Below are 19,154 nucleotides of genomic sequence, written 5' to 3' on the forward strand. Positions count from 1 at the left end.
ATTATATATTTGACACTTTCTCAAAATGTAATGAATTATCACTCGGGTAAGACAATAATTTGTCTTGTGTATATTCTGTTGAAACTCAAGAAATGTTTGTAAAAATAAAGAACAACATTTTATTAAGTACTATATATGTTTGTTGTCAAACTCAAGGAATGATAGTGATTTAATATATGTTTGTATTTGTTTCCTGGTGTCTGAACCCCCACATGTATTTAAAAGCCTGTTAAAATGTTATTGGCTTTCAGAAGAAAACTTTCTTTCTTTGCTATAACAATAGAAACATTGATGCTGAAAGCACATTTTAAACTGTGGCTATGCAGCTAATACATAAATATGTGAAGATTTTGAATGAAAAGAAATACTGTCTTTAGTTCCAGTGTTTTCAATGTGCTCACAAAACTTTCGTGATTGGAATGTACTTCAAATATGTTTTAAAATGTCTTTTAAGTTGAAAGGATTCCTTGCATAAAGTGAAGGAGGGTTGAAAGAGATATTTTTAAAATAAAATGTTAAATGAAACCCCAAAAGACATCAGACTTAAGTAGTTATATAAAAAACCTCAATAAATGCATAAAACAATTCACTTGAGAGAATGCTTGAAATAATATTTAGTTTCTAAACTGTATTTATTTAGAAATGTACAACTGTTTCATATTTTATTTTATTTTATAATGGCCCAGACACGTTGCAAAAGGCATTAAATATTTCATATAAAAAGCAAAACCTTGTTAAGTTTCTGATGCCTCTCTACAAAGTTTGCTTCAAAGTAGTTTAACTCTCCCAGATCTCCTCAAGTATTTGCCCACAAACAGGAGGAGACTGAGCTTCCTATACCAAATGAAACTGAAATTAATCAAAAATAGGATTGACTCCAGGTTTTCTGAGATGACAAAAAAAAAGCCTTAAGACCATGTGTCACTGGGGCAGTTAAAAAAAAAATCACAGTTGTTCCAAAAAAAGGGCAAGTGTGACCCTTAACCCTTGACAGTGTCTTTTGATTGGAGGAAACAGATTGAGGCAAGGAGACAATGCTCCGTGCCAGTTAAAGGGGGAGAAGAAAACGTCAGATGTAAATGAACCAGAAGATTCATCCTAGCATGTTCTGAATAGGCAGTGTGAGTGTCACAACAAGCCAGGAACAATCAGGGAATTATTTTCCGTTTGGGCTGTACTGAACAGGAGCTGCTGCTGCCGACTAAATGACTACATTCAGTTGCTTCAGCCATTTCTAGTCCTGTTTGGTGAATTCTTGGAACAGTTTATTGCACAGGGAGAGAGAGAGCGAGAGGGAGAAAGAGAAGAGATACTTATCCTGCACAGAGTGTTTCCTCAGTCTCTGAGCCAGCCTGATTCAATTGGTGCCGGAAGGCAGGAGAAGGAGAGACTTACTGACGAAGTTGTGGACGTTTGCACAGCTTTGGGCTGTAACTTCCCTTATGAAACATTCTTCATCATGACCGCTTCTCTAGGTATGTAAACTTTGAGGGGGGGTGCATTTTCTTCCCCCCCCCCCTCCTGTTTCGTGTGATGGATGGTCTTGTGTGTGAATGTGTGCGTGTGCAATGAAATCAGCCAGCTGTCTGAAGCAGTCCTGAAGATCTGTATTGTCTGGAATTGCACAGCAGGCAGTGAAACCTGATCCGTCATGGAAAAGAGAATACAGTTTGGCACTTTTTTTTGGAAAGCTGGAGGCACTTTAAAATCTAAATCTGTACGTTTTTTAGCCACTGCAGGTTTCATTACTGGTGAAATAAGACTGGGAGTTCTCATTCATTCCTGCTGTACTCATTTAGTTTCTAGAAGTGAAGACATGTCGGGCGTTATTGTTCCCAAAGTGCGTTTGGCATTAGAATATATGGGGGGAAATGTGGTGTTTTCTTTCCAAGGCACAAAAGCAAGATAGACAAGCAGCTAAATATTTTGTCCCTGAAATTAAATAATTTCTGGAAAATGAGTGGAAAATGAACAGACGAGAGCAGTGTAGCAATGTTGCGTAGCCTGTCATAAGATGAAACCCATTTTTTATAAATATTAACTATAAATATATTGTTGATTACATCAGCATTATAATTTAAATATAAACAGAAGAAATGAGGTTGTTATGAGCACATACTGTGAAGTTTTGTTCATGTTTTTATGTCACATAAAATAGCTTTTAAAAATAATTTAATTTTGAGATTTTATTCAAAATCTGAAGAGGTTCATTTGTGTTCTTAGGAATGATAAAACAGAGATAGACAGTTTTTAATCTGCACAAACAGCTCTTAATCACATTAGCTAGAAAGAGGCAAAAAAATAAACTTTTAGAAGTGCAGTGTTGTTTTAAACTTTCCTTAAATCATTTTCGTTAACCAAATAATAGTTTGGGGTTAGTTACTTTGGAGACAGCGCATTACTCACATCGATGCTTCTCAAGATCCAGTGTTGACCACATCAAAAAGAGAAAACTTTCCTCACATTTAAATGAAAACACCATATGTTGGATTTCCCATGAAGTCCAACTGCCTTTATAGCTACACTAACACCGAAGCAAATATTTGTGTGGGGATTATTGTGATCCATTTTAAATTCCTGTAATCTGCTTGCCATTTCTACAAATCAGAAAATTACCCTGTTATGGTAATATTGGGAAGTGTGGTTGTATTTTGTTGGGTTAGAGGAATAATTTAGAAGTACATTCTGATACTTAAGAAAGGGAGAAAATATCAGTAGATTTCTTAAATATAAGCAAAAAGAAGATAATATTAAATGGGATTATACTTTTCCGAGTATGGATAATGAAATCATATTAAGGAAATTTGGTCAGCTGTGTTCGGCTCTCACAGATTGCTGCCAACTATGCAAATAAAAGAAGGCAAACAAAATGTTAAGTTATATAGTTGAAAGTGTAAAAAACCATGAAAGGCACTGATAAAATCAGCCCAGTGGACTCCAGAATATACAGTGAAACATGAGCCAGAGGACACCGGTGGACACTAAAGGAAAGATTTTTTTTGAGAAGAGGAAGTGCTTTTTTACACAGAAGGATGTGGGAGCCTAGAACAACGTACCCAGCCATGATGTCAAGGCTGGTGCGCCACGTTCTTTCACTGAGCCAGATCAGTTAGCAGCCAGGAAGGCTGGGTCTAGACACAGCGAAAGGTCTGTCGCTTCTTGTGTACATCCTGATGTTCACACTGTGTAACGATGGAGCCAGCTCTGAACTGCTCACATATTCTTAAAAGTACAACACTTTGTCCTTCAGTGATTTGCAAATAGTAAAGTGTTAAATATATATATATATTCTGAGTCTGAAAGAATTCCGTTATGTAGCGTGACCACTTGTTGAGTGTTGATGTGTAAGTCACTTTTGACATACATGTGGCAGCACGTGTGAAGAGATGTCATAACAGCTGAAATGCGGCTCAGGTTTGTTAGAATCTCTGTCTTCTGCCTGCAAAGGGATATGAGCCTAATGTAGCTTTAGACACTTCTCGAGTATTCAAAAAGAATATGAGGCCTTCCTCAAGAATGTTTGGCGTTAAATGATGGTAAATGTAGATGGCCCTGACTTTCCTTTATACTTTCCTTAACTTAAGTACAGGTAGTTCTCGGTTTGCACAGTTTTTTCACACAGTGGCTTACTTTATTTTGGGACGTTACGGTATAATTTTTGTTCGCTATGAACAGAAGGTAGAGGCGCAGACGATGAAGACGTTTCCTCGGTGCATGTTGAAACACTGAGGCTATAGGAGATGAGTGGAGGCTGGAGGAACAGCGAGACAGATTCCCCAGCTGCCTGGGTGTCACCCGAGCAACTCCCAGCAATCCCTTTCCTGTCAGAGAGGCTTGTTTAAGCAATAATTTGCTAATTATGAGCACTTAAATACCTCTAGTACAATCTGTGTTTCTTCAGATGAAGCAAATCATTCTAGTCAAAGGAACAGGTAACGGTTTATTCCATGCTGAAAGGAAAAGAAAATAGTCTCTCGACCTGTTCCTTTGCAGCTTAAGCATGCAGACGCAGCTCCCTATTCGAATTTAAATAACAGTATTCTGCTCGACGTACTGTTCATCTGATATTGACCAGGTAGGTTATCAAAAGTTCTTCTGCACTCTTGCGATTATTTCACCTTTCAGCAGTATCACTAATTTAGTTCCGGAAGGGATACTGGAAGTGTCTCTCTTGCTTTTCACGAGGTCTTACAGAGAAGGCTGCCCTTGTTAAGGTAGTTAATGATTTGCTGATAGTTTCTGACTCCAGATCACTTAGAAGTCCCCTTGTTCTGGATTAAAGTGGCATTTTACTGGATCATATGGGAATTTAGCTAGGACCACTGCTGCTTCCCTTTGCTGGTTTGACTCCTATTTGACAATCAGGAGTATATAGTGTATAGTATACTTTTATACAAGTATATACTTTTCTTGTATATTGTGGGTGTTTTAACTATGAGGGTGTTCCGCAGGGATCTTTGCTGGGCTCTTTGCTCATTGACATGTTGCTTCTTGGTGAGATATTTGGTGCTGAAAGCAAATTATCAGTGGACATTAGAATGTTATTATTTCTGTTGTCGTTTGAAGTGCATGTTAGTACTTCACAGGTGTGATCTTACCTGCATGAAATATTGCTCCATTAAGACTCTTGCTCTGTCTGGAATTTAAGGAATTATTGCATGAGCATAATCTACCTCTTAATGTGAAATCTGCATATTCAGGGCTTTTCACTCTGCCAAAGACCAGGTGTTACAGAGTTCAGTTCACAGACCCAGTTATAGATTTGATGTGCCCTCCTGTGAAATCTGGGAGCCCCCAGGAGATCGGCATTGAATCCCTGCACTCATCACACGGGCGCGGTACTGCCTGTGGGTAACGGGGTGTCTTCTGTGCACCTCCACATCTGTGGAATTGACTGCCCAATCCATTAGAGACTCTGCGGCTGCTGACATTTTTAAAGGTCATTTAAAGACCCATCATTTCACTGAGTAATTTACTGCTGTGTAGATTTACAAATGTGTAATTTACTCCTGGTTTGACTAAGTGCTTTTCTTTTGCTTGTGTTATGTGCAGTAGGTGTGTGCTACTTGTGATGCTTTGTTTCTTGAAAGGGGCTCATAAATAAAATTGTAGGTCTGTTATTACAGGATTGTCTGAACCTACAAGATCAATCAGGTTGTGTAACACAGATTGTTTTTTACTGTTTCAATCAATCAATCAGCCCTTTGAGTTTGGGGAGGACCTTGGCATTTTCACTGTTCCTTGGAAGTGCATTAGGAACTTTGTTTTGTCACTTAAAACAGATGTATGCTTTCTGTACTGCAGAAACTCCAGTTTTGCACACAAAAACAAGCCTATCTGGACTCATATTGCACAAGTATTTTCAACAAATGGTTCTAATTCCTTAATAAATTTAGTCTAGTTGTTTTTTACATAGTTTGTTTCATATACATCTGAACTATTCATGATTTTTATAGGTGCATGTTTGTTTTTTAGCAGTGAAACTGAGGCAGCCCTGGGAATGATTGAAAAAAGCATATGAATGTATCATTTTGTTCAAGCTTGAATTAAAAGTTTAGAAAGCAAAGTTAGCTAATAAGATAGATAATAGCATCCCCCATTCAGGGATCAATCAGTGACACATGTTCATGTAATCTGTAGGCAATTTCCATTTTCCTTCTTCTGCAGAAACTCATTAGTTCTGATCTGGCAAGTAGATGTGGTGGTTGGAGCCATCTGGAACAAGTTGTGCAAAACTTTATTTTCGGAGCACTGAAGACTAAAGGCGTATTGTGCTTGCCCCCCTTTTCTTGGAAACTTGACGATTAAGAAAAACTCGGCTCTCAGTTCTGCTTCTATGCAGAAAGAGGTTCTTCAGAATGTAGGCTGAATGCTGCTTTTCACCCCATTTTCCAAACAGGGCTGTAAGGAATCTGCAGAGGTGTCAAGGACTGTGAAATCTTTTAACTACCCTGTATGTTCCTGTCAGAAGGAGTGCAGCATTCATGAAGTTATACATTTCTAGTTTGTAGTTATTTCAATATACTGTAAATCCAGGTGTCTCCTTAGAAATATTCTTTCTTTATCTTGTTATTTCTTAATTCAGTGTGATTCATAATAGCGTGAGAAAAGGCTGCCAAAAGGATCAGTGCTTGCTACTGACTTCCAGGCTGAAAGCTCGTTAATCCCTCTGTTGGTACCTTCCTTTGATGTTTCCCATGGTAATTAAACCATCAGCTGCAGCTAGAGCACAAAAAACCTGATTGTTTTGCTTTTTTAAATACATAAATTATCCGGCATTTAATACAAGTATAGTTGTAACCATCCCAATTATAAGGAGTGATCCAAAAATGATCCTAATGATTTTGTAAAATATTATTATTCATGATTATTTTCTAGTCTTAGAATGAGTCTTGATCTCTGTAGGGACACCAGACTTGATATCCGTGGTTTTATGATTTATGGTTACTAATTTGTTTCAGCTTTTCGAGGTGTGAGTCGAGTGTGTTATATCCCAGATCAGAGGACACATTAATCACAATAATCTGAAAAAAAAACATCATTTGTATACTAAAATATATGTGTATATTCATTGTTACAGAAAAAGAAAACAAATAGGTTTATTCCTTTGCAGTATTACACCACACAGAATAATCTCTTGTGATGAATAGGTTGTTTTTCATTCATTCCATGCTCAATGGGAAAGGCAATCTGTCATTTTACTTGCAATTACAGAATCGTTTTTCAAGAACAGATTCTCGGAAAGTTAGGAAGCTTACAAATTAGAGGAGACCATATGGTCCATATTTGTAACCATGTTGTCAGTAGACAAATGGTGAAATAACCAAATCAAGACCTCTGGCAAAACAGGGATGACCATGTCAGTCTTTTGGAATTTTAATTAAAAAAAGTTTTTGGGTGCATGTTTCTGTCAGGGGGTCCTTTCCGTGACACGTTGGCAGAGTTGATTGGCATCTCTAGATTCCTGTGTGAGTGTGCGCCCCACAGAGGACAGGCAGTTTCCCTTTCCTCCCAGCGATGGGATCTTAGTTGCTGAGGCCCTTTCCAGAAATATGCATCTTTCTGATAATGGATCTTAGATTTGCTTCCTTCTCAGTCTTTGTTTTCTCAGCCAGAATTAGTTTGCATTTGCCCAAGCTTTCTCAGTATTCTCCCTCACGCCAGCTTCGTCTGACACAAGGAGACTTTGGTCAGAGGTTTGGAATTCACTGACAGCCAGAGGAGAGGAGAGTGGAGAGGATATTATTCTTTCCCCCCTACTTTCACCATTTAAAATTAAATGTATGACTCGCATCATAAAGCAGGTTTCTCCCCCATTCGACTTGCTCTATTGTGTCACTATTAGATTTCAGAGCCAGTTTCTTAACACAAGTTCTATGGAAATTAAATGGGTGCAGATGATTTTAGCTGTACCATAATCACCACAAAGTGTCTTGGAACCCGAGGTGCGTCATTTCTACTGTGTGTCAGACATGTACTTGAATTGGATCATTTTGAAATGGAGTTTAAAAGTTACAGTAAACCTTTGATTCCTTCCTTTGCTTATACATTGCTTTTACATCAGACAAACGTCATTCCAGCTTCCTTTAGGTGCCTGCGATGTTTGGTGTGTATATATACAGTATACTGATCATGAAAACAAATGTGTTAATTATAACTGCAGCAAATTATTTTTATTGTTTTGTTTATCGGTGAAATTGCAAAAGCTTTCTTAGGAGTTGTACTGACAATTTATTAAAGAATTTGGCTATGCCAGCTGTGCAGCAAACTTCGCCCCAGGTTTCAGATGCTGTCTTGTGGGATTGTGCCCCATTCCTCTCCTAGATCCTGTGCCTGTTCGCTGGTCTCTGAGTCCTTGATGCCACACGTTGCCCCAGCTCATCCCACACGTGTTCACTGGGGCACAAGTTGGGTGTCACGAGGAATCCATGACATAGCTGTCACATGGCCAGTTTGCGTGAAGGCAGCGTGTGGATGGATGTTGTCGTGCTGTAGGAATGCTGTCAAGTGAACCCTCAGGAGCAGCAGCCTAGAACAGAGATTCCAGGACGTTATCAGTGAAGTTCTGTACAGGCATGTGGTCATGAATCATTACAGAGCTCCACTAGTAGTGACTTGATAATCCAGCCAAACCGCTAAGACTTTGATCTCCCCGCATACTGTCTCCTGGTGAGATGTGTCTCATGTTATCCCAGATCATGGCCTGTCATTGATAGACAGTGTTTGGCTGTAAAGTTCCTTCAAGTGAAAAGTTTCTGGCTGTGATCACCACAGACGGCAAGTGACAGTGCCTGGATTCAGTCCAACCTACAGCATAATGATGGCCCCTCCTGATAAGTGGCAAATAAACTGATTGACTGCTCTATAAGTGAGGCATATAGTTTTTATTTTCTTTCTCAGTTTAGACCAGGTGTAAAATTCCGCAGGTTAAATCACCTATTCATCTGTGCCCAGTCACATTTCTAACTAATGAGGAGATTCAGTACTTGTGCAATAGTCAGACTCACACAGGTGTAAAACAGTGAGTCATGAATGCTCAGCTACTCAAAATTCTGTCAAATAACATTTAATCAATCAATCAACTCTGTATCCCAAATCTCTGTGCTTTAGTCTTGTAAAACAACACATGCATAAATAGTTTATCTTTATGCTCAGTATATATTGTAGATATCCTTCTGTAAATTGTATTGTCTGACTTTTGGCTTCAATATAAGCAATTGGCTTCTGTTTTGTGAATGAAGAGAATAGAAAATCCAGTTAAATCTTTTAAGCCCCTGGATGCTGTTTGTATTATTTCAGGAATGCAGGCAGACTGTCTGTTGTGGCACTAATCAGTAGATTGATTCATCTGAAATCTACCTCAAAGCTTGTGTGGACATGACTGGGAGCACGGAGACTTCTGATATGGATTCATGTTGTTTACAGTATGTGGGCATGAATTCTTTTCTATAGCCCCGAGCTAAGCTAAAGCATGTCAGGTTTCTTCTTGTTAGGGAAAAACTGAACATGCAGTGAACCCTGAACTCTGAAGATTGGGGGACAAGGATCAGTTATTCTGTCCTAAAACGAAAACCAAATTGCACTTTACTCATTGCTTTATGTTATTAGTTGGCACAGATTGAGAAAAGTTGAAAAAACGACGAAGAGAAAAAATAGTAATTATTGATATGGGAAGAAGGGTACATCTTTACCTACACCTCAGAAGAAGCATGTTTAACTGAGGAGGGAGAAGGGGTTGACTCTCCAGTTAACTTGAAACCAGGCCATCAGCCCGGTTGCACAAGTCGTCTGAAAATTCAAGCTGAAAAGCCACATTTTGTAGTGATGTGAACTACAGTAAGTGTTCTGTCATGGGGCAGAAATAAAGAAGCTCTGTTTCCCCAAAAACAGATGTGTGGGCCCCGCTCACTGAAAGTCTATTAGATTTTTATCAAATAAAAATCAGGACAGACATTTTCATCATGTCGAAGATCCGAGGAGTGAGGGCTTTGAGAAAGAGCTATGCTTTGTGCAAAATGTTTCGGGGGAAGTGTACAACGTGACTTCTAATATCTCAATACCATGACATTCATTTCAACAATTCATTTGTTGACATTTTTGTTATGCATCAATAAGGCAAATGTTTATAGTTCTTAGCTTTAACCTCTTGCCTTTCCGCACTGTGGTATATTGAGTAAAATGATAACCTCTGGCTTGCTGTTAATATTTAAATTGTATAGTAATACATTTTATTTAATTTAATAGGACCTTTTTGTCTGTAAAGTAAAACTCTTCACATACAGTGCTGTTTGTGCCTCCCAAATTCTGTTCAGTACAAAAGCTGTTGCAGAACATATGGTTGCAATTTCAACAGTATACATTTCCACTTTTTCACACAGAGAAATTCGATGACTTATATCCCCAGATGTGATCAGGTGCCATTGGACCTTGGATTTAATTTGGGTGTTGATTGGACTCAGTTCTGTGAAATTATGTCTTTATGGCAGGTTTCTTCAACAGCTGGTCCTGGGATACACATATCTCTGCTGACCATTATTTCAAATGAACTCTCATTCATTTCTCATACTCATTCTACAGCAATAAAATACGTGATTTAATTAGACACCCATTATCTTTCAAGTATTAATCAGCTGGAAAACATGAGCTTGAAAGAAGCCTTTCAAGAACGGTACTATATAAAATAATTGTTAGTATTATTTTGATGAAGTTAAGGAAACTATCATGCTCACTGCCTGTAGTAAAGCCTATCTTCCGGGGCGATGGTGACAACTGGGGTATAATATATTTATCATGAACGGATGTTCCAAATTTTGTCCAGTTATTTTTGGAGTAGTTTTATGCCAGTGGTTGCCTATTTATATTATATTGTATTGCTATCCTGTTTTCCCAACCATACCTGGTTTATCTTAAAGCAGAGTTTGATTTGGACCTTTTTGTACTCCGTTTCCATCTCATTTTCCCCTGTTTGTGCAGGGTGGCAGATAACGTTCGTCCTTGACTGTAGGTGGGAAAACAGATACACTACGTGGTGTATGTGCTGGAACAATAGGCCCTGTTTTTTGCACCAGACATTATTTTTCAGGGCAGTTCAGTCTTTAAAAGTCTGCTGTATTTGCACACAGAACCCAGAGGTTATATGGACAACATAACCCACACCACAATGTCTTCGGAGGGTGACTTGTTCAGATCAGATGTGACAGTTACAGCCTCTTCCTGCCAAAGGCCCTATGTTTCCACCAATAGTCCACTTCCACAAACTGAAAGGTAAAGTATTGTGATTATATGTAAGATGCTTTTATTTAATTTTGATTTGGTCTTGCACTGTAACGAATCCTCACACAAAATGTCGTGTCTCTGATTAGCAAACACACTTAGGAGATTTCTTGCATACCTTTTATGCATTACCGATTACAAATAATGGGAGTAAGGATTGGATTCTTCTTCTGAAGTCTTCTTCAGTTCCAACATTGTTTTTAAATATTCTGTTTTAAAGCAGTACAGTGACAAATGGGACAAAAAGTCTTATTTGGAATCGTGTCTGATTTGTTGACTCCACATAGGTTTAAGCAAGAAGCAAGACTGAAAGAAGATCTAGGATGTAGATGAAAGAGATTAAGGGTGTTATTCCTCAGGACGTCAGAGGCCTATGGCAAGAACCTTTCTGAGAGGCAGGGTTGCTCCCGGTTGTGACTGACCTTCTCTCCTTGTGCTGCAGCCCCTCTCCCCCCGGACGATCCTGGCAAGACGGCAACCCCAAGGTCCCCCTGAGTGTCCGGACGTCGCTGCCCGGAGCGAGCCGGTCCAGCCCTCACTGCCTGGGATCCAGGGAGTTCTCCGTCGGTCCCAGTCAGGGCCCGTCCCTCCTGTCTCAGTACCCCGGCTCTCACGCCTCCACCAGCTGCCACAGCTCTCCCAGAGGACTTCAGGCGGGCAGCCTAGCCAGCAGCCAAGCTGCCAAGGGGCCCTTCAGCTACGGGGGCAGCGTGGGTGGTGCTCAGAGGTTTCAAGACCAGGATGACCCCTCGTTCTCCAGCTTCCCGGGGGCCGCGGACTCTCTCGGCTCCAGGAACGTGGATCTGTCTTCTCTTTTGGACAACGGAAGCCTGGAGCACAGTTTCCTCACGGCGGTGGAAGGACTGAGCCAGCCGAGCCCCGCCTTCAGGCACGCCGGGGTGAATGTTCAGCCGCCCCTCCCGGAGAAAAAGAGGATTTCGGAGGGGGAGCACTCCATAGGTTCCACGTCTCCTTCGTTGAGCGGATTCTCCAGCCCACACAGTGGGAGCACCATAAGCATCCCATTCCCTAGTGTCCTCCCAGACTTCTCCCAGGTCTTGAGCACCTCCCCCATGCCAGGTACACCTGCTTCGTTGGCATCTTTATTCTTTCGGTCTTTTCTCATCATTTTTTATATTGGAACCGTGTTCTCATGTATTCAGTTTTCACCCCAGCAATGCAGTGATCGTCAAAGACATTAAATCAGCTCCCTATTGATCACGGTCTTCATAGTCACTATGGATTTTTTTTTTCTTTTTATGAGTCTGATTTTGAATCGTGGGTAATGTGGTTTGAGACTGGTGCGATTATGTTCTGTTTGCCCCAGATTAGAGACTTCTGTCTTTGACACATACCTCCAAGTGGTATTCCCACAACATATCACAGCTGTTGTGAGGATCAAAACACAGCAAAGGGCCTTCAACAACAGCCCGTGGCCAGCACTGACATATTGCAATTATCGAATGCCTAAGAACCTCTTAAAAACACAGATGTTTTAACATTCTACTCAGGATAAGTTATGTCATTGTGATAAATACTTCAAAGGAAAAATTACAATTTTAATATAAATTGGCACTGAATATGGATAAAACGATGAATTCACTGTTGAAACTGACAGTTTAGTTGGGAAAATGTCATTACAGTTTTGTTGAAAAAAAACATAACTGGATTTATTTGAGCAAAGAGCTGTGTCAGTGTGCAGGCTTCTGAGGCACCAGTAGAAGTTTAGTCCACACTTGCAAGTGGAAACGAACAAAAAAAAACAAAAGGCATTTCAGCAGTGGTGCCTCCTCAAGTGCGTGGGGGGAGAGGGAGACAGGATGAAAGAAAAATGTTAGAACGGGAAAAGGAGAAAGAGACAGAACTCAGGGAGACACATTTCAGTGGCAGAGTGAAAGGCCGGAATCCGTAAGTGAATGGAGAGACTTGTGAAAGAAACTAGTTGAACACCAGGAGCTAGGGGAGGTGTGATTGTTTGGGGATACGTTAAACTTGTGCTGTCTTTGTGGTGTGAGGGTCCTTGAACCCCTGTGAAAGAACGCAGACAGGAGGGTCACAGCTGAGAGACGTGAAATGGGGAGTTGTCCTCTGGGAGAGATCTTTAATCCCTACTACTTTGTCCGTCTTCCTGTCTGGCCCCTGGAAATGGCAGTGTACTTTTTGCAAGAGATACAATACGTGAGACTGCTGTACAGACAGGATGCCCTCTGGGTAATCTTGAAACGGCCAGAAGATTTAGAATAATGAAAATTAGCTTGTTGGGAACCCAGTCTGTATGACATAGTATACTTCTATACATCCGAGAGAATCACTTTGCTCTGTAAACAGTTTTCACATGGAGAACTACAGTAGCAATGTTTTCATCAATGTGTGACAAGAGAGTAGTTCCAGAAGATGGTGATATTCTAGGGTTTGGCATTCTCAAGCACTTTTAAATGAATAAGGTGTTCCTTGAACAATAGTAGCAACAAGTGGGTTTTTGCTATAATTGTTAGCCAAGATGAAAGACTGTATATTAATTAATATTAATAAATAGTGATTAAAAAGGATAGTATTTCTTTATATCCTAAACTGACATACAAAAATGACCTAAATGCATTTGAACAACAACATTTGAAACTGATCTAAATGTGTAAATATTTTAAAATGTTAAAACTGTGATTCAATATGACTAATTTGTGTTATAGGAACTCCATTTTCCATTCCATGTTTACTTTTAAACGTCTTTGAAAAGTTATGTAGTCTAATATTTGCAGGTTGGATTATTGGTAGTGCCAGGTGGAGCTGTTCAGGCAAGTACAGTAGATTCTGGAGTTTTTAGCTCCTCTGAGTTTGTGTTGTTTTCCTCAGCCTGTTAAAAATGAGGAAAGCCAGTGCATACCTTAAGCCTGAGGTTTTCGTGCTTTTTAATGATCAAATGCCATCACACATTGCTCTGAAACCAACAAAATGCTTTGGTGATGACGTGGTATTGCTACATGTTCTTCTGCTCCACACATACAGTATCGGTATTCACCCATGCTGTATAGCATTGTCATACTCTTTAAGACAGTGAAATAAATATCTCAGGCAGAGTTCAACCTGACAGTATGGTGGAGAAGTATGAAGCAAAGCTTATCCAGCATCATCAGCCTGTCCATTTGAGAGAGATTTCCTATTCATGTCTCTGTCAGAGGACTGGGAAGAGACCAAATAACCATTTTGCCATGTGTTAGGTAGTGTGTTTTTTAAGATAACCCTGCCAGCTGTGCATGGTTATCTATTACATTTGTCCATTAAGTGCAGAACTCAGAAAGGCTTTTTTTTATACCGTTTAGTTCAAAGAAGGTGAGTACCACCACGAAGTGAGCACAATACTGCAAAAAGGGTAAACATTCAAAATCATGCAGGTAGCATACAAAGGGCTAATGGCAAGAGTAAAAAGATAGAATGGAAATAAATACAGCTAACGAATTACCTGTAACTTGCGTTGTTTACACTTGATTCATTCTTTAAAAAGCTTTAACACCAACAGTATCGGCCACAACCCGAAAGCCAAATATTTCACAACTTAAATGCTGAGATAAAATGGCTTTGTTTTGGACTTCTATCTGTCTTTGTTGTTTTGCAATTGATTCGTCACCCAGCATGGTCAGCCAGCAGTACCATAACGCAAACGATTGAATGAATTTGCATTCTTCTTCGATGTGTTTGGTGATTTGTTTATAACGAGAGCCGCAAGCACCAGTTGAAGGCCGACATTAATTAAGGATTAATTTAGGCTTGTTTTGACCGTGCTTTGACAGTGACGTCCCTGTGTTACTCCAGTATGGGTCACACGGTGCATTCACGTCAGGTGTGCCTGTGTGTGTGAGATCAGGACCTGGGCTGTGCACTCAGAACACAAGGATGGAGGCGTGGTGGAAGCAGAGACCACAAGCATGCTTTTCGATTGAATGTACTGGATGAAGCTGCCACCAGGCCACTGAAGTTATTACGTGGCAGCATATGGAGACATCTGTGTCTGTGCAGGTCGTTCCTGGGGTATTCACGTGGTTAGACGTGTTTTCAGAGTTTCCATTGCTCAGGTGAGAAGGATCACACTACCTGGCTGAGTGGATTCCATGACCACTCAGGTGGCTGACTCAACTGCTGTATAGAACCCAGCTCACCCAGGTGTGGGAATCTCGGTTGCCTCGTTTCTGTGTTTGCACACCCTCCTGACTAATGGCAAGAGTAATTGCCAGGATTATACGAGTAATACTTAGCATGGTCCGTACGTAATAGAAATGCAATTAACTATTAATATACCTGGCCCAGCAATGGAAATGTGTAACTAGGAAAAAAATCTGTTCTGTTTAAATGTATTTATATTAAAATAGCCGACCATTGTGAAGGACTGTACCAACTCTGTTTTATACTCCTTCCAGTCTCACTGTGCTCTGATGAGCTATCCTTTCTCTGTTCTACAGGCTTTGTTCTGACTGTGATTAAAAGATGATTAACATCTAATATTACATGTTTTTTTTTGTTATGTTCCAGATGCTATTCCTAATAAGCAGGTGACTGTAAAATTTGTTCAAGACACTTCAAAATTCTGGTATAAGCCTGATATCTCAAGGGACCAAGGTAATTTTTTTATGTGTTTTGTCTTTAAAAAATCACTGTTTGGAAGGTTTGTCTTTTAATATGAGACTGAGGAAATTAATTTTGGTCTATATCTTTGTTTCAGTTTTAGTGAAGTAATGTCTAAGAATATTCATCTCCTATACTTAAGCATTTCCTTTATAAAACACATACATGTTTTTTATCTGCTACTGTCAATCTGTTAATGTCTTCGTGGAAAAAATAAGTTTGGAATCAAAGCCTCTGTATACAGTATACTGTATATAAACATCTATTGAGAGGCATTTAAAATTAAAAATAATATGGGTTACAATACTCATTTGCTGTTTTTAATTAGTGTGTCCTAATTTTTATGCAGCAATTTGTTATGTTTTGCAATGTATTGAAATTATATTATTCCAAAGTCACATACAACATGATGATGTTAGAGTTCAAGTAGCTGTAAGGTTGCAGAATAATAGCCGATATATATCAAGAAGTGAAAGATGTGATGTACAGGACAATGTTGAACTTACCTGCAGTTCTAACATTTTTGTTTAAAAGTATTGGAATCACTATTCACCGTAACATTTAAATTCTGTGCAGTATGCTGATGAAGTATTTGAGAAATAAAATTCCGTCAGCTGACTCCTATTTCAAATTGATTTAAAAAGAATGTCAACTTTGTGTGTGTGTTAAACATTTCTGGAGCTATGAAACCCTGATAAAGCTTTCCAGAAGTGTGCTGTCTCTTTGTAAGGAGTCAGTGTATGTCTTTAACAACAATGAAGTCTTAATAGGCCATGCCACGGTCTGAGACCGTGAGCACAAACGCTTTGAAGCCGCCGTGACACAAGGGGAAGCTTAGATGTTAATTGCGGTGTTCTGTCTTTTAAACCTTTGTCCTCCTAATACCCACAGCCATTGCAATCCTCAAGGACAAAGAGCCAGGATCTTTCATTGTCCGGGACAGCCATTCATTCCGCGGTGCATATGGACTGGCCATGAAGGTGGCCACGCCCCCTCCTTCTGTACTGCAGCAGAGCAAGAAAGGTATCTTTGTGTGCTGGTGCACTTTGACATCTGACTTCCAGAAATTCAGAATGAAGCATTCAGACTTTTATCAGCCCACGGATGTGCAGTAAGGTTTATGTGTGAGACTCAGGGGAGTTTGCTGTCTGCCTTTTAAACCCCTCTACCGTTGCAGAGAGCTACCAACTAGTATTCCACTTACTTTACGTCCATGGAATCCGATAGGTTTCTTTTGTTTTCTGCTTCTGGTGTGAGCTGACTTCTGTGGGGCAGATTTACAGTGCTTTTGTTGCAGCACAAAGCTCGCGCCACTCTTTTCGAATGGGAATTAGAGCCGACTTGTGTTTCAGAACTAGTTAAAAAGCGAATCAGGATACAGCCAAGTGAAACACAAAGGCCGTTCCAGCTGTTGTTCCGATCAGCTCTTGAATGAATAAAGGTTTTTGTCTGATTAAAAGCATAAGTATATAAGACCTTTCTAAACCTAAATTATTTAAATTATTGTATTTCATGTGTATGCCTGATTTAAAGAAATATTTTTTTTTCCTTTATCCTGTATTGTAAAAATATAGCTGAAAAGATCGATACATGTGTGGTGTTTTCTTGTTTTGTATCGTAGTGATGCTAATGAATTTCTTGGGAAGGCTCATAAGAACATAGCAGAGTGAGGTCCTGCTCATTAAAGTGTGCAAACTGAAACCAAGACAAATAACACTGAAGTCTGTGAATGGAGCACGCTGGAGGCAGTGTTTAACTTTGCAGTTTAACTACGCAGAGTTTTTTCTGAGCGCTGGAGGATGAGGGGTGTTAAGAAGATTTAGTCAGATGAGTGAATGATGAGAAGAAGGGAAAAGCAATAGAGCAGACACTTTTGACCAGTTTTCTCAGCGAAAGAGAGGGGAGTGGAAAGACAGCAAAACCACATCCAGCAGAGCTAAACCCGATGACAGCAGAGTCAGTACCGCCGAGTTACAGAAAGGTTTTGCATGTGTATAGCTATTTAAATGTGGAACAGTAGTGAAGGACATGTTTGGAATTTTCCTGACATGCTTTAGTAATTAATTTACAGTGCTATTTAAATAAATCGATCCTTCAGCAGGAGAGACAGAAGTTTCAACTGCACAACACAACTTTCGGTTATTTTAGTATATTAACAAGAGAAGGACAGGCTTCAGCTGCAAAGGGCGACAGATTGATGCCAACCCTAATTTAATAATACAAAGGGGAACCCAACAGACCCCAGCAGCTCTTTGTGTTCACACTGTCTTTAGAATTGTCGCAGGGTGTTGCCCAGCATGACATCAGAGCGAAACTATGCCTCACACCTTTGTCAGTTAGGCTTTGAAGGTAGGAAAGCCAGCATCTTTAAGGCTAGATTAAGATTTAAACACAGTTTTCAAGTTCTGGTAACAGTTTTTAACAAAAATCATTCACTATTAGTATGCAACAGCCATCTCAGTTCATCTACTGTATCTAAACTAGCAGTCTCAGACTATCTCAGCCCAGATAGGATAAGATCACTTTATTAGCCAGACACAATTTCTTGCATTAGGAATTTGTCTTTTCACATTCCCCAATTTGCTCTCCATGAGACACACAGACAGGGAGAGAAGCTTGGGGTCAGAGCGCAGGGTCAGCCATTTATACAGCGCCCCTGGAGCAGTTGGGGTGAAGGGCCTTGCTCAGGGGCCCCACGGAGTAGGATTCCTCTGCCGGCTGTGGGATTTGAACCGGCAACCTTCCAGCCACAGGCGCAGATCCTGAGCCACAGAGCCACCCCTCCACCTGCGCTTGGTTTTGCAGTTTGTGCTTGCCTCATTTTAACATTATAGTAATTGGATTTTTTCCTATTACTGCTACAAGATAGTGTTAAAATATCAGCCTTGTGATAAGCTAAGCGAATTTAATTATTTGAATTGGTATAGAAATGGAAGTTAGGACTCAGATAGTATGAGCAAGCAATGAGCTAAGTGTGGGGCTAAGGGTTAGAGTTAGTGAGGCCAGGATTAGTATTAAATTGAGGACCGGGGTTAGGTTTGAATTAGGGTAAAGTTTGTGACTGTACTTAGGGTCAGAGTTGCGGTTTGGGTGATGGTTGCGGTTTGGACTGGTCCTGGAGTCAGGGTTCCAGTAAAAATTCGTTCACTGCTATCATTAGGGGCACCGCATTGGTGTGGCCGTTAATACGGCGGCTTCGCTTCTCTAGGGTCCTGGGTTCGATTCTGGGCCATGGCATCTCCTGAGTGCATGTCTCTCCCAGCCCGGTTGGGCTTTCCCCAAGGTGGCCTAGTGCCGTCAGTGGTCGGGAGTGGTCAGAGACGTTCCTGCTAGATAAACGGGGATCTCCTGTGCTTCCAGGAGAGGCTCCAGTCTGCCGTGACCCTTGCCAGTACAGTGGATTTCTGATGGAGGGATGATTAGGGGTGTGATTGTGGTTGTGGTTAGAGTTTGTATTATGGTTTGGATTGCAGACAGTATAGCATCGTAATCCATATGTGGGGTTAGGTCTAGGACTGAGGTTAAGAGTATTGACTAGCTTCTAATTTCCTGCAATGCTGCAATACGGTATTACACTAATATTTTTTTTAAATAAGTCATGGTATGACAGAACGTTTTCCAGGATTCCTCCCTCAGTTTTTGCAGGGGACGTTTTCACAAGCTATTTAGGGTTAAAGTGCTTTAACGTTGTGGTATGTGTGTGTGAGATGAATCGCTTAATGAACAGTAGCAGAACAATTGAGAGAAAGGAAATGCCATTATTTTAG

At 40.2% G+C, this 19,154-nt stretch overlaps 1 protein-coding gene across 3 annotated transcripts in view; it reads left to right on the forward strand.

Moving 5' to 3' along the window:
- The window catches only part of LOC148657602 (tensin-3), an 83,318-nt gene that overhangs the window by 51,725 nt on the left and 12,439 nt on the right, over positions 1–19,154 (forward strand). For 2 of the 3 annotated variants that reach the window (XM_088644064.1, XM_088644063.1), the window contains exons 17-20: positions 10,623–10,763; positions 11,212–11,853; positions 15,295–15,381; positions 16,279–16,410. In XM_088644064.1, the coding sequence (XP_088500190.1) occupies positions 10,623–10,763; positions 11,212–11,853; positions 15,295–15,381; positions 16,279–16,410 (1,002 nt within the window). Of the gene's footprint in view, positions 1–10,622; positions 10,765–11,211; positions 11,854–15,294; positions 15,382–16,278; positions 16,411–19,154 lie in introns of all 3 variants that reach the window. The other variant, XM_088644065.1, reaches the window with a different exon arrangement.

This window comes from Lepisosteus platostomus, chromosome 8 (genome assembly GCF_059453375.1).
Source record: "Lepisosteus platostomus isolate fLepPlt1 chromosome 8, fLepPlt1.hap1, whole genome shotgun sequence".
Lineage (NCBI taxonomy): Eukaryota > Metazoa > Chordata > Actinopteri > Semionotiformes > Lepisosteidae > Lepisosteus > Lepisosteus platostomus.